The following is a 15402-nucleotide window of genomic DNA, read 5'->3' on the forward strand; positions in this document are numbered from 1 at the left end:
AGATAAACCCCTCTCTACGGAAAACGCGTGTGATGCTGTCGACGAGTTAACAGCTCTACGGAGTGCAATGGCTAGCTCTCGGAAGCAACGAAGAAATGGCAGGGTCAGGATCACGCCTCCTCGTAATGGAGAGATCGCAGACTCGTCGTCCGATTCGAATCACGCCTAACGTGAGGGGGGTATAAAGACAAAGAGGAGGGATGGGCTCCACCTACCAATACTGTGCACTGGACACAAAAAACAACTCAAAAAGTTTACCCTTTTCTTTTTTTACCTGTTATACACCTTTTATCTCTTTCCTCTAAACTGTGTGTAATCTGTCTTTATTCTTTGGCAGCTTGACGACTTTGAACAGAAGTACAAGAACATGATCATCATGATGTACCGAGAACAGAGAATGGTTGAGAACGCTTTGGAGAAGAAACAACTTGGATCCTTAAGCATTGATGACGGTGAGGAAGGTGATGAGGAGGAGGAACTTGGTGAGGAGGAGGAACATGGTGAGGAGGAGGAACAGGATGAAGTGGAACAGATGTTTGGAGGAGAAGAGATGGAACTTGAGACATTTGATGATGACGGTAAGCTCCATGTAATCAAAGTAACATGGCCTTACTGACAAAAAATTGTGATAGGACAATAATAATACCTTTTTGTCAGGGCTCGAAATTCGTTTTTGGGATTAGGTGCACTGGTGCACCCAGCTGAAAAAATTGGGTGCACCCAAAGATTTTGGGGTGGACCACTGAAATTTAAGTAATAACCTAATAATAAAACTTAGTTACAAGTTATCAAATTCTTAAACAAGTACCATGACAGACATTTATATTATCTTTCTAACACTCAGATGTCAAGAATATGATGTATACTAGTATACTTTGACATCTTTACATACATAAACGTAAGAAGTTATTTGGGTGCACCTGCACCCAGTATTTCGAGCCCTGTTTTGTTGATTTCTACAAATGGTAATGAACTGTCCAAAGGCCAACCTCTTATTATAATAAGTTTCTTCTGTTCTTCTATGGAAACCAAATGCAGAGGTTTGACTTTATGGACACTTTAACTTGAGACTCTGGTATTGATTTTGAGAACTTGAGTCTATGGGGTGAAATATATACTAGCCTGGTCCCGACCTCTGGTTGTATCAGGGCTCTAGCCAGCTCGAAATTTTTTTCCGTCAGCCAATTCCCATTGTCGCGAAAACACTATTCCAGGGGTTTGAGAGACTGAACTGAGACCTTGAAAAACGGGTTTTTAATGAGGTTATCGTATGCGAAAGGCCACCGACACACATTGTCAACAATCAGAACAATAGCAAAACAAACAGTGTGTGGCTTTTACGGCCGTGGGCAGCATCCCTAAGCCGCCTGTAGCTTTCACCAAGAATTTTTGTCCGTCTAGGTTGACGGATTGGTTTTAAAATTTTTCTGTCACACGCAGCAAATTTCCGTCAATTGACGGAAAAACGGACGCTGGCTAGAGCCCTGGGTTGTATGTATGTATGTAACCTCCCTACATTGTTTCAGACTCAGAGGAAAACCCAGAGGAAGAACAGGACCGCATGCTGAATAAGCTGTTCCGCGCAGCAGGTGACAATCCACAGAAGCTTCAGGCTGAACTGGACAAGTTCATGGAAGACTTCGACAAATTGAAAGGACAAGTCAGACAAGAGCTGCAGAAGTGGTTTTAACAAGATTAACTAAAGCTTTTGACTTGAAGACCATACATTCCATTCTTAAGGGTCTCTAGGGGGACATGAAAGGATTTAGGTCCATTGGCAATTGAAAAACTTTCTACAGCAATAAATCATACTCCCCACCCTATCTTTTTGTAAATCTTTCAGGAAGAAAAATGTTTGATAAAACTAAAATAGCAAGCTTTAGAATGGAAAAATTATAATTGGAATGTTCGAACTATGAAAAGTATTTTTAAACATAATGGATCACATAGGGGACAATATGTTACTCATTGGCCATACATTGTCACCAAAAAGAGAGAAATATATTTTTGAACATTAAGTAGAATCTAGGTTGGATTCAATTGTGGGTTACTTTCATAGTTTTCAAATCATGAAGGAACAGATTTTTTTCTCATTTGAGATGAGAAGTAACCATTCATTATTGAGCATACAGGTAGCTTTCATCAACAGGAAAATCTTATCACTTTGTACATACTTATTATGGAGTAAGTTTTCCAAGATCTGACAAGATGCTTTATCTTATATGCTGCTTATTTTGATGTTGCTTTCAATGGTAAACTGTGGTATCAAATATAGATATAGTTGTTGGAGCTTTGTACACCAGGGGTCTATGCTTACACAGACCCGTCAGTATATATTTTTTTCATTTGGTATATAGGTGGATAGATATAAATTTCTATGTTTCCATAGTGTAAAATATGATTACATCTAAAATATGATGATGAAATTAAAGAATCCAAATGTATTTCTATATGGTAAGGAATGATTGGTATGACATTTGTATCTTGTGGTGATAGACTCTCCTTTTGGTTTGTACATGTACTACATTGTGTATTGGTAATACAGCATGTATCTTTGCCCTTTTCTGTGTCTTAAGCAATAAAGAGAGTTTATGAATGAAAGCTACAACAGATTTATTGTCTTGAAACCTTTTTGTATACACTGTAGGTTGGAAACCAGGAAAACAACCCTGGACAGCAATCTAAAGTTACATTGTTCACATTGCAAACACTTCAAACACAACTGGAAGAGTACAGGAAGAAGTCAATGCTGCAAGAATGTACAAAAATGTTACAAGCCATGAACATAACATTGTCTTCTGCTTTGAACAGGATTTTGTCCCTGAAATTTTCTCCCATGAATGGTTTAAAATGGTTTCTAGACACCTTAGTTCCTTAATGGTTAATTGGTTTACTGTTAAATATCTACGAGTATCTGTCAGATGAATTCAGAATATTGTTGCCTCAAATGCAAGCCTATAGTGGTAGTCTTGGAGCACGTATGTAAGTTATTTGTGTAAAACAGTCCTATTTCTCCCTGTTACATGTTAAAGGACTACAAACATTTGTACCCAAGAACCAAGAACAATCATGCAAACAAAAAGTGATGTTTCGTTTTGGATCTTATCTCCCATATACTGAGGATGGACAAAATGCTAGAATGCCATTGTTGGAACAACATTGAAACAAAAATGTAAGTGGCTCAACAAATTCTTGTGCAATGAGGTCTTTCAAAATATAATCTTACCAACTTGTAAAATATGCATTAAACTTTGTTTAAACAAGTATTATGTACATATGACATAGTTGTGTGCAAAATCTCTTGGATCTTGTGTCACCTGATGGTAGCTGTTCAGTTTGACTTCTGCCAAAACTTTCCTCCACTCCCGCGTAGCCTACAAAAAAGAGAAAAATTAACATCAATCGTTTTGTTTATCATTCTTGGAATGAGCAACTCCCTTCTTACAGTTTTTATTTAGATACAAAAGTTGCAAAATGTTTAAGAGAATAATGCCGGCTTATAAATATTTCTCTCCTTTATCAAAATTCCCTTTCAACGGTCTTTCTTTTGGTAATAAAACTTTTAAATACTCCCCTCGCTTTAAAATGGAGCATGTCTAGCCTAGCACACTTGTCTGACTTGTCGAAATGAGTAAGGGTCCTTGCCAGAGTGAGAGGATCAAATAAATCTGTCAGGGTACTGTAAATGCAGTTAAGTTTGCAGGGATTTAATTTTGCACTAGTGGAAAAAAGACTTTTTGTGGTGGTTTTAAGTTCGCGGCAGCACCATGCACTGTAGTCTCTTACTGCCATGGAAAAATATTTGCGGTGGTTTGAAATTTGCGGTGAAGTGGCCACCACGAAAACCGTGAACATAAAACCACCGCAAACATTTCTGCATTTACAGTATTCAGTTTGTACTGTTCAGTACAAACCTGGTATGTTACGCCATAAGGCGGTTTGCTGGGGATGTGAAACAAATAAACAAACAAACAAACAAACCCCTTGACTTTGGAGGACTTGCGTGCAGGTTTCTCCTGAGGAGCGTGAGTTGGCTCCTGGCTGTCGGCCTGCATGTGCTGATCCACATCTTGAGATGCTTTTATTGTCTTCTTCAGGTTAGCTACCTGTTCCAACAGGAAAACAGTCATGAGTGGGAATGTTTCTTCTTTATGACACTCCATATAAACATTACACTATATGCAACAGCTTACTGACATGATCAGAATGTACTTTATTGTAAAATACAGTTCTTAGCTGTGGCTAGTGGAAGTGACAAGCCTTTGTGGCAGTGGCAGGCCTTTGGGGCATGTTCAGGCATGACGCACCCACTATACATAAGTCAAGGGTAGGAGGAACCCCTTACATCCTTGATCGGAAGTACTCCCTGCAGAGCGATACTCAAAATAACAAGCTGCATCTGCTGGGGCCATCTTACAGGTGGCATGCAGTTGTTGTCCCTGTGAGACTTAGTGTGTCAGCAGACAAGAGGGTGGAGAAGGAAGTGCACACTCCCTCCTCACCTTAAAAAGTCAAGTGCAGCCCTGGACACCAGGTCTGACTACCGGTACCTTTGTCTTCCGGGACAGATGGATGCCTACATTTGAATAACAGTGTCTTCCATTTAACTCAAACAGAACAGTTGAGAACTTGAGAATCCTGTTCCTCACCTCTGCTTCTATCTGCTGCTTGTTTTTGATCTGCTGCTCCTTGTAGCCGTTAGCCCTGCTGATCTGGGTCTCTATCCCTGCCAACACCTGTTCACAGCCATTACACCTGGGAGGGGGAGGAACCAAAACATCAAGATGTTAGCAGCAATATGGATCTGTGTGCTTAAGGAAACACTCCATGCATTTTCTACTTTTGATAGCATTGAATTTGAATCATTCTTTGTACATCGATCCCTTTTGCAGCACCATTCTTTCTGCAATCTACCATCACCATCCCCTTCATAGCTCCATCCAAAGTGGCATTCTCTGTTTAATAAGAAGCCTAACCCTATACCCTGAATAAAAATTTTACTGACAATAGCTATCAGTGTACTCACCAGGATTTTTTCACAGTGTAGGGGCATCTTAGTGCTGCAAAGCCATGTGGTAAGTGTGAGCAATGTGGTTGGTCTGAGGGAATCCTTCCCCCAATTTTTGTTATTTATAATCCTTAGAAACACTATTTCCTGCATTTTGAGGATCAAATTTAGTAAAATAAAGCCAATTTTTGTGATCTTTGTCACAAAGCAACAGGAAAGTCATGTTTGCTGGTTGAAACACAGCATATGGGTCCAAAAACACAGCATAGGGGTCCAAAACACAGCATGGGGGCCCAAATCACAGTGTAGGGGCACGCTATGCTGAAAAGGCCTGTCGAGAACACTGGCTATACTTGTAGGTAACATAGTTCCTCACCATTCCTGTAATGTGTTGACAATCTCCTCTATTGCCTCTGGTCTGATGTCCCTACCGATGGCATAGTCCACTTCTAGCTGTTGGTTCTTCTGGTCTAGCTTGCCACCAATAATGTCAGCATAAACTGTCTCTATGATTAGATCCTGTGAAAACAACAAATGACTGTATAAACTCCAATGTCTCTCTGGTACTACAGCATTATTGCAAAAATCTATATAGAGTTTGCCCCAGTATCAGAAGTAATTCTACACCACAAGCAATCTGCCACTACTCACCACAAAACTCTTCACATGGAAAGGTGTTGTCTGTTTTATGTTAAACAGAATCTAGATATACTGATAGCACTGAAATGTCATGTCTTAACATACTACTACTAGTACATGTAAATGCTGTCACTCCTTGATAAGGGAATCTTAAAGTAGCATTTAGTACTCAGGGCTCGAAATACTTTTTTCTGCATACCTGCACTGGTGCAGGTAACATTAAAAATTACCTACACCAGACAAATTCTACCTGAATTTAGGAAGTATGGATCATACTGAAATTGTTCAGGAACCATTGCTATTTTTTCTTTTATATCTTGTAGGTAGTAACAGAAAATGCAGCGAATAACAATCCACATACAGCTACATTATAGGACAGTTATGTATAAAACCCAGTACATGTCGGATTGTCCAGTGCAGGTTAGGTGCATGTAGACATTAGAAATACCTGCACAGCTCTAATTTTACCCGCACTAACCTGCATATGCAGGTGGTATTTCGAGCCCTAGTACTGTACCAATACAGCTTGAGATCAATAGAACAATAAAAGGTGCTTTGCAAAAAGAGTAGATTTAAATCCATTAAATAACCAAGATGTACCTCTTGAAATATAGTTTGTTTGTTTATTTACTTCAATCTCCATTAGACTTTACAAATGCAAATATTGAAATTTTAGAAATATTAGAATAATATCAATAAGAAAATTAGTACTACACTTACACCACAAAATTTGGAAGCTCTGACCCCCAGAGGAAGGGAGTGTGTGGAGTACTGGGGCAGAAAAGTATAGTGATGACACGAAGAAGAAGACCACAAAAAAGACAAGAAAAAAAGATCAGGAAAAGCTTGATTCCCCTCACCTCTAGTTCTCTCAGGTTCTTCATATCAAGTTCTTGCAGAAGAGTTGAATATGGAATGCACTGTGGTGGCAAGAACACATGAATCATCAAAATGGTTAAAAGGGCACAGTACATTTTTCTAAATACACTATCATAGAAAACTTCAGTAAAACTAAAAATTTATTCATACCTTCTTGACTTATCCTGTTTCAAAGTCTGTATCTGAAATGCCCCAAACAGTTCCAAATAAAGCTGATAGAGGGCCAATATTATGTCAATGTTCGGAGTTTATTTTCCTAAGCACAACAGCTATCTTCCATCCTAAAATCATAGCACGTGCAGAAGTTCAGAACACATGACATTTAAGTCAGAAATACTGCTGCTGCACCATGGACAGCCGATAGGGGGCCAACAAACAAAATATCATAAGATAAATCATGCTCAACAACTTCTCGAGTTATGCTCTTCACAGGCAGACAGATATGCAGACAGTCAGACACAGCTAAGGTAAAAAGTCAATACAGTAAACTGTGCAATGTTTTCTATACACAGCCAGTACTATGATATTACCTTGCACTTAGCAGCTAGTGAGACCACAGTCAAGTGCTTCAGTTTCTTCACCTGGGCTGCACTGAGCTCAGGAAAGTTGTCTGTATTTGCTGTAAAGAACACAAGGATGTAATTGATATATGAATGTTTGGCATGAAAAATGTTCACCATCAAATTGTATTTCCAACCTTTCTTTCCTAGAATACTATTCAGAATCTCAATTATTGATGCTGTTATTGAAATGATTACACATACATTAGCTAGTGTGTACAAAACAACAATCTATTTTAGGAATTATTCTGATATTACATGTACTGTCAGTCTGTCAGTTATTATTTTCATACCTTTGTAGTCTGCATATGTACCATAGGCAAACAAATTCAGGAGGTTCCACCATTTTGCATTGGCGCCATCTGAAAGCTATTGAAAAAGAATTAGAAGAATATCTTTAATACCAACACAATGCAGATGATAGATGATAAAGTATACTACAAAAGCAACAAAGTAACCTCTACATACAAGGAAAATGGCTATCTTACAATTTACAAGTTATGAAGAGAAGACAAAACATTGATGATGCTGGTCATTCGTACCTCTTGTATATTGGGGAGATCCAGAAGATCTCCGAACACGTAGACAGAAGGTGCCTCAGTAACCTGCTGTATGAGAGCTACTGCTGCCGACCCCTTCGCACCTTTGGCCAAGATCAAGAAGGGTTCTAAGGCATTCTGGGTAGAGGCATGTACTTGTGGGGCGGTCGATGTTCCTTGTGCCATAACTCAAACTGGAAGCATTAAGAGAAATGTTAGCCAAGAAGAACAAAACAATAGTGCAATTTTCTCCTATTTGTTTTCAGATTACACTGTCATCTTATGCATAAGCATAAGACCAGTCCAACTGTCATGGAACCCTAAGCCCAATAACTTCTGGAGTCCAGTCCTACCGTCATGGACCCCCCATAACTTCTGGAGTCAAGTCTTACATCAGGCATATGTAGTACAGTGCATGGACCCCTGGCCCTTTCAGTATACGTTGTGGAGTACCTCTAGAGCTGACGACCACTTAATGGTGGAACCCGCTACTTTTGTATATTTGCAATTGGCATGTATCCAGGGATGTTTTACACTGGCATCTGTTTCTAAATGCGTGAAAGCTGGCTCGTACTCAGTCATAGTCCGTGTCGAGAGACCTGTCTGTAGTCCATGATCAGCCCCCCTCCCACAACAAAACCTGATACATGTAGTGATACACATGCAAACGAAGTCATGCCGTATTTTAACAGTTTTTACGCAGACACCAGTCTATCTAGGTTATAAATCGGTGACTAAACATCTTGCATACCTTCTGTTTCAATGAAGCCCCCCAAAATGCTGTTTTGGCGTTACTTGAGTGCTCACACAGGTGCTGACACCACAGACACGGGATTGCGTTCTACCTCAGGAGTCCTTCCCACAATGCACCGCGGTGGTGACCTCTTGTAACCCCGAAAGGGTGGTCTTGCCGGTGGACCAACCTCCTTGGGAAGACCAAGAAGAGTCCTCTTTAATATCAAACAGAAAAAGACCCAAAGCTTCGTGTATGAGTGGCTTGTTTGGTAACATGAGAGACTTTTGGAGACGTTAACTGACGTGATTATTTTACTTTTCCCTCACCTTCAAGGCTTGACCGTCGGACGCCTGACGGTAACGTAAATCGTCCAACATGGAACTCGGGACTCAGAAACTTCTGACCAACATCGGTCTCGGCTTCTGGTTTCTCATCGCCGGTGTGGAGTATGGTAAGATGGTTGCTACTCTTGATCTGCACCTGTATGAGCACGCCGTAGCTGCGTTTTTGTGCATCCAATGTGGTGTCAAGGCGCGCCAGGAGGTCCTATTGGATTTGCATGTGTTACCGTACCTTCATACAAATTATACAAAATGTCCAAAGTCCAAATATGCTTTACAGCCCTTATCAGCCCTTGTCTGTCAATGGCCAAATGTCACTATTGGCAAATGTAAAATCGTAACAGGATTTCGGACCATAGGGCGTTCACCAATGTGAAACAAGTTTGATTCATTTACGGTCTTTGCACATGGCTCGTTCTCATGGAGTACCCTTTCAAATTTTGACACTAAAGTAAAGTTGACTAAACCAACCCCTGCAGTTCCTAAAAAGCCGCTTGGGGTCCCAAACCTACTCTTTGCATCAAGAGCTATCTACCACACAAAAAGTACAGCCATTGTATGTCCAGAACTCGTGATACCCAACCAGGATGTTCTGCTGCAGTATCAAAACAAACCACTTGGGGGCCCAAAATCTTTTCCAGGTCTCACCAAGATCTACCCAGTCATACCAAATACCAATACAATCTAGGCATTCTTCAGTTATACTTCTACACACATACATACACACAAACGCTACCGAAAACATAACCTTCTCAGGGCTTGAAATACTGGGTGCATGTGCACCCAGGTGCACCCAAAATTGGAGCTGTGCACCCAATTATTTTCTGTGGGTGCACAGGGTGCACCCAAATATTTTCTTAGGTTTATGTACGTAAAGATATCAAAGTATGCAAGTATTCATCATATTCTTGATATCTAAGTGTTAGAAAGATAATAAAAAGGTGTCATGGTACTTGTTTAAGAATTTGATAGCTTAGTTTTATTGTTAGGTTATTACTTAATTTACGTGGTGCACCCAAAACTTTTTTGGTGCACCCATTTTTTTTAGCTGTGTGCACCAGTGCACCTAATCCCAAAAATGAATTTCGAGCCCTGCTTCTTGGCGAAGGTAACAATATACAAATAACAAAGCAGTAAATCTAAGTCAAATGGAATGTTTCTTGTATTTTTTTTCAACCTTGCCTATCATCCACACAGCTGTCATCCTGCCCACAGCCTGGCTGTATGTAGAGTCTCTTGGAGGTGACAAGTTCTTCTTCGGGATGGTGTTCTCATCTTTCAGCGTAGCCAGCCTGGTTTTTGGAATCGTCTTCGGAATCTGGGCTGACCAAGTTGGGAAGACCAAATGGATTGTAATCTTCGCTAACATGTGGGGAATAGCAGGTAGAGTAACAACAGCATTGTGATTTATGAATAAAGACTGAACCAAAACATGACAGGAAGAATGGGAAGTTACCCAAATTTTTGGCTGATTCTGTCAGCCTTGTTCACATATTGTACCTGTATACCGCTACTTTTGAGAGATGACATTACAAACTAGCGGCATCTATCTGACAGAGTCAACCGAAATTTTCAACATTGGCATTATTACCAACACAGATTAATATTCACACTAGTGTTAGTGGGATCGCGTGGCACAGCAGCAGCATGTTTGTTTGGGACTGAGAGGTCTCGAGTTCAAATCCTGCCATGTCACCGATCTTGTGCCCTTGGGAAAGGCAATTTTCACGGCTTTCCTCACTTAACTTGGGTGAAAATGAGTACCTTGCTCCGGCTTATTAGGGCAGGACTCCCTCGTATAGGACATAAAAATTAAAAATGGATGTCCCGTGTTGGGGGAGAGCCACATCCCACACAAGCTAAAGAACCCACCGCACCTTTCAAAAAAGAGTAGGGGCATGCCTCAGTATGCGATGGTACAAATCTTACAGTTGGTATACATTTGTATAGGCTACAGAAGTCTTCAGCTTGTTGAAGTTGGTAGCCTCAAAAAAAGAAGGAGTCTATTGTCATGTTTCAGGTAAATTTTTTTTTTTTTCATTTCAGCTTTAGTTCAGGCACTTGATCCATATCAAGTGACAACAATTAATATAAAAACATGATTAACAATGTATGTGTTAAACAGGACATGCTTCACTCTAAAGGTGAACTTGAATTTTCAAACCAGGGAATTCGTAGTCTGTGTAACGCAAACTCCGCTATCCGGAGCTTGTAGGCAATGTACGACGGGCCTGAGAAGCGCGATTAAATCAGGCTAGGGAATTGGCTCTAGTGTAAAAGTCTTTGATCAAAGAGCAGATCGATTCATCATCACAGTCAGGTCCGAGATTTTGTACAGCATACTCAAAATGATGAGAGTTTATATATTTTAGATCGTATCATACTTTTCTAATGTTCCTCCAATACATCTGCCCCTCCCCAGGAAATATGCTGTATTCTGTAGGGACCTCCAAGTACCTAATCCTGGGGTCACGGCTGCTGTCAGGGGCAGGGGCAGGGGTGGGGTCAGCCATCATGGCTCATCTAACCCACACCACCACCAACCAGGAGAGGACCAGGATATTCTCTTACTTCATCGCTACACGGTTTATTGGTATCATGGTCGGTAAGTCATGAAAGGTATTCATTTAGACTCTGTTGCAGTCTTCAAAGTGGGCTGTTTTTTAGTGTGTCTGTGTGTGTGTGTGGGGGGGGGGGGGGTTGGTTTGTGCTTTTTAATGTTGGCTGGGTTCTCTTGTGCCAGGAAAGGGAGTTTGCCGTGATAGCGATTTTGCCCGAAGGAGACTGCAACGGAGTCTATTCATTTTCGTTTCCACGACACTGGCATTCAAACATGTATTCCATTTAAAAACACATATGCCAGTAGATGCCATACTTTGTACCTTGTACAATTGTTGTGCAATAAAATTATTATTATCATCATTACTGTTATTGTATTGTTACTATTATTGTTGTTGTATCATGTGTTATTAGAGTTTAGAGTTTATTTTGATCCACAATTAGCCTCATCAGAGGCTATTCTTCCTGTGGTCACATACATATTTACACAAATGCATACGTGCAGTTATTATGTATTATCATTACTATTATTATCATTACTACTGCATTTATATAAATACTATTATCATTATTGTTATCATCATCATCATCATTATTTTTAATTTTATAAAACTTACACGTTTATTGAAATTGTCCCCACATGCATATTAATGTCACTGCCATCTGGTGTTTTCATTTTGATGTAGGGCCAGGGTTCAACTTTGTTCTGAGGCTGTGTGATTTCTACATTGGTCCTATCAAAATAGATGCATACACAGCACCAGGGGTAAGTCTTTTGAAAGTATTTTTTGCCACTTACTAGTATCAGTGTAAGATTTACTAACTGTAGGTGTATAGAAAAAAATCGGGTGTGCCTAAATACCACAAACGACCACAAACGACTCAGAAACACCACAAACGACCACAAACGACTCTAATATGCAGTGTATATGGGTCAAAAGCCTTGTGTGGCGCTCTGGAGACATTGTTTATACATTGAAACCGGCGGACTAACTTAAAATAACTGGTGAATACGTAGGACTTGCTGCGTTTCTTAAATTCATAAATGTGTAAACAATGTCTCCAGAGTGCCAAACAAGGTTTTTGGCCAATATACACTGCATATTAGAGTCGTTTGTGGTCGTTTATGGTGTTTCTGAGTCGTTTGTGGTCGTTTGTGGTGTTTAGGCAGACCAAAAAAAAATCACTATCTTTTTGTGGAAGGTTAAAATGTATTCAAAAAACATAATTGTGATCTTGAAATTACTTGAATTAAAAGAGGATAAGTTGTACATTTGGATTAACAATGAATGGAGGAAAGTGTTTTGATTAATATTTGATATTCTTTCAGGTCTTCATGGCTGCTTTGACCATCTTACTGCAAATATACATGGTCTTTTTCGTCCATGACCTCCCCTACATTGATGACGAACCAGACAGTAAAAGTCCCTCCACTACAAGAGAAGATGCACAAAGCTCTACAATTGTGTCCTCCAATAGCTTGCCCTCTGTGGCAGATAATTCTCAAGGAACAAGGGAGGAGAGTAATCCAAGTCTTTCCCACAATAGTACATCATATGTACTTGATGGAAGTAGTGAAAACAGCAGAAACTTGGCAACTAGTTCTAATAACCAACAGTCATATGAATCTTTTCATACATGTCGCTCTAACGTTCACTCTGTGACAGTGGAAAGTCTAGACTTTTACAAGACAGCTAGTGCTGAAAATGTTCCCAATGGGGATGCTGAAGGACTTATGAATGGTACTCTATCACAACCAAATGGAGTAGTAAACAGTGAGCATCAGGATTGTGCATCAGAGGTGGAGGATGGCATGACAGTGAGTGTCAGTGATGGAGCTACACTGGATAAGGTTAGTAATTTACTCTGCAGTGGTCTGGAACCTAAAACAATTACTTGTACCCACTTATTAATAAATGTTTAATTTTTTTGGTAAATCTTTCTCTTAGATTATTCGACTGGAAATCTATTGTCACATTGTTTTCTAAACTGTTTTAGTACATCTACTATTTATCTGTGTATGCTTTTGTGTACTCTCATTCTATTGATGAGAACAAAATGAATTTTCAGACAGATTTTTAAAAAAATGTAAAAACTGTTTCTATAGATAGTATGGAAATAGTCTAAATTCCTATGATAATTTCCGATTTTAGCCTGAACTTAAAAGAAAAGTTTATTTTGACCTTGGTACCTTGTACCTTGATACATCTTTGGCCTAAGCCGTTTTTCAAGATTTAGTATTTTATTGTTATATCCTTTTAGGTGTTGTAGTTACATCATTGTTCATGTAAGAAGCTTCCCTTCAGTTACTGGTGAATGGAATCTTATGAAATGTTGCAGTGTGTTTACATGTAGTTCTGAATGTGATTACTCCTCAGGCCCCAAACCAAGCACCTGATCAACCAGACCATCTAGACAAACCATCCTATTTTACATTATTATCAGGTAATCTATATTCTACCTCTCTACTGACTTACATGAAATTCATCTCTAATGTAGAAAGTAAAGGAAAAGGAGAAGGTCTAGTTGTGAAATGTAGTATTAACGTAGCAGGGCTCGAAATACTGGGAGCATGTGCACCCAGGTGCACCCAAAATTGGAGCTGTGCACCTAATTATTTTCTGTGGGTGCACAGGGTGCACCCAAATATTTTCTTTGGTTTATGTATATAAAGATATCAAAGTATACTAGACATCATATTCTTGACATCTAGGTGTTAGAAATATAATAAAAATGTCTGTCATGATAACTTGTTTAAGAATTTGATAGCTTGTAACTAAGTTTTATCATTAAGTTATTACTTAAATTTAAGTGGTGCATCCAAATGTTTTTTGTGCACCCATTTTTTTTAAGCTGGGTGCACCAGTGCACCTAATCCCAAAAATGAATTTCGAGCCCAGCATAGTAAGTTTATATAATTTTTTTTCAGATGTATTGAGAGAAGAAACAGTTGTGTTATTGGCTGTTCAATTCTGCATTGTATTCAACCAGGTCACAATTGAGGTTAGTATTCTACTCAGTTTTCAACATTCACCTGGTCTTGAATTTTTCAAATGTTTATTTAAACTGTATGAAATCTTGGAACATCTTGTGATTTGGAGGAACATTTATCTTTGTGTCAGTAGGATTGAGTATTCCCATTATATATATTAGATATATTCTAAAGCTCTATTATGTTTTATTAACATCTCTTTGAGTCAGAATTATTGATATTGTTGATACCTCTGCTTTCAGGTGATTGTGACACCAATAACAGACAAATTGTTCAGGTGGGGAGAGAAAGAAAATAGCATTTTCTACATCTGTGCAGCTGCAGAGGTAAGTGGGACTGCAATAATATATATATTAATCAGAGAAATTTGCATTTAAGAAAGATGACAGACCAGATTTGCAACTGGCAGACATGCGTCATTTTGATTTTTTATAATACACATTAGTCCATGGGCCAGAGGAGATATTGGTACCACCTGAGGTGGCAAATTTTCTTTATGATTTTCAAGTAGTAGGGTATCTGAGGGATATATTTTGATATGATAGCCATCGAAGCTTTGACCCGGCTATTAGCCCTTGACCTTTTGACCCTGATCTGGACGCCGCCCTTTGATATGATTATACAAATGGGTGTGTAAATCAATTAAACAATAATCTTTTTAAATGAAACATTAATAACTAATAACATTATATGCATGCTTCAATTCTCTTTACAGACGGTTGCCTGCTATGTAGTCATTGGATGTATCAGCAAAAAGCTCCAGGACCGTACCATTATCCTGGGAGGTCTGATACTGTCATGTCTTTCTCTGGCCTGGCTTGTTGCTTTCATGACTAGCTTCACCTGTAAGTAGGCATATCCTAATCTTAATATTTCCTATAAGTTACAGCATCCTAATATTAGAGTCTATTCCAAGTCATGGAGAAGGTTGACATTGTCACCATTTACAAAATGTTTTCAATTCTACATCTTGAAGATTAGAGATACTTGGAAATATTTTGAATGTTATTTCAACTTTCTTAATATTTCCCTGGTTATGTAACTTTGGAAATATTCATGATGTGGAATAGGATACTTCCAATGGTCTCACAGGATTTTACCACATTCTACCATTTTTTGTAACATTTTGTACATAGGTCAGTGGGTTGG

General features: G+C 39.1%; 3 protein-coding genes across 3 annotated transcripts in view; 2 read left to right on the forward strand and 1 right to left on the reverse strand.

Moving 5' to 3' along the window:
- The window catches only part of LOC118430508, a 9769-nt gene extending 7615 nt beyond the window's left edge, over positions 1-2154 (forward strand). Inside the window, exons 10-11 of the mRNA XM_035841418.1 lie at positions 338-578; positions 1527-2154. Coding sequence (XP_035697311.1) covers positions 338-578; positions 1527-1690 — 405 coding nt within the window. The 3' untranslated portion in view covers positions 1691-2154. The remainder of the gene's footprint in view (positions 1-337; positions 579-1526) is intronic.
- Positions 2155-2594: 440 nt separating this feature from the next.
- Positions 2595-8535, reverse strand: LOC118430509 (COP9 signalosome complex subunit 7b-like). Its single transcript, XM_035841421.1, has 9 exons — positions 8377-8535; positions 7629-7819; positions 7380-7455; positions 7057-7145; positions 6508-6567; positions 5385-5527; positions 4650-4755; positions 3982-4106; positions 2595-3374 (listed from the first exon to the last, which is right to left on the reverse strand). Exons 2-9 carry the CDS (start codon positions 7809-7811, stop codon positions 3332-3334), a joined length of 825 nt encoding a protein of 274 aa, XP_035697314.1. The 5' UTR covers positions 7812-7819; positions 8377-8535; the 3' UTR covers positions 2595-3331.
- Positions 8536-8709: 174 nt separating this feature from the next.
- On the forward strand, positions 8710-15386 carry LOC118430722. The gene is made up of 9 exons (XM_035841726.1): positions 8710-8812; positions 9900-10085; positions 11125-11307; positions 11948-12027; positions 12592-13113; positions 13640-13706; positions 14191-14264; positions 14496-14579; positions 14969-15386. Exons 1-9 carry the CDS (start codon positions 8737-8739, stop codon positions 15104-15106), a joined length of 1410 nt encoding a protein of 469 aa, XP_035697619.1. The 5' UTR covers positions 8710-8736; the 3' UTR covers positions 15107-15386.
- The last annotated feature ends 16 nt before the right edge of the window (positions 15387-15402 follow it).

This window comes from Branchiostoma floridae, chromosome 14 (genome assembly GCF_000003815.2).
Source record: "Branchiostoma floridae strain S238N-H82 chromosome 14, Bfl_VNyyK, whole genome shotgun sequence".
Taxonomy (NCBI): domain Eukaryota; kingdom Metazoa; phylum Chordata; class Leptocardii; order Amphioxiformes; family Branchiostomatidae; genus Branchiostoma; species Branchiostoma floridae.

Bases quoted from the DNA above. Each gene is read 5' to 3' on its own strand.
- LOC118430722 (XM_035841726.1), top strand. From the start codon at position 8,737: ATGGAACTCGGGACTCAGAAACTTCTGACCAACATCGGTCTCGGCTTC. The intron at 8,813-9,899 runs GTAAGATGGTTG...TCATCCACACAG, and splicing joins CATCGCCGGTGTGGAGTATG to CTGTCATCCTGCCCACAGCC. The intron at 10,086-11,124 runs GTAGAGTAACAA...GCCCCTCCCCAG, and splicing joins TAACATGTGGGGAATAGCAG to GAAATATGCTGTATTCTGTA.
- LOC118430509 (XM_035841421.1), bottom strand. From the start codon at position 7,811: ATGGCACAAGGAACATCGACCGCCCCACAAGTACATGCCTCTACCCAG. The intron at 7,146-7,379 runs GTATGAAAATAA...TGTTCTTTACAG, and splicing joins TACATATGCAGACTACAAAG to CAAATACAGACAACTTTCCT. The intron at 3,375-3,981 runs GTTTGTTTGTTT...TCTTTTTTGTAG, and splicing joins AAGTCCTCCAAAGTCAAGGG to GCTACGCGGGAGTGGAGGAA.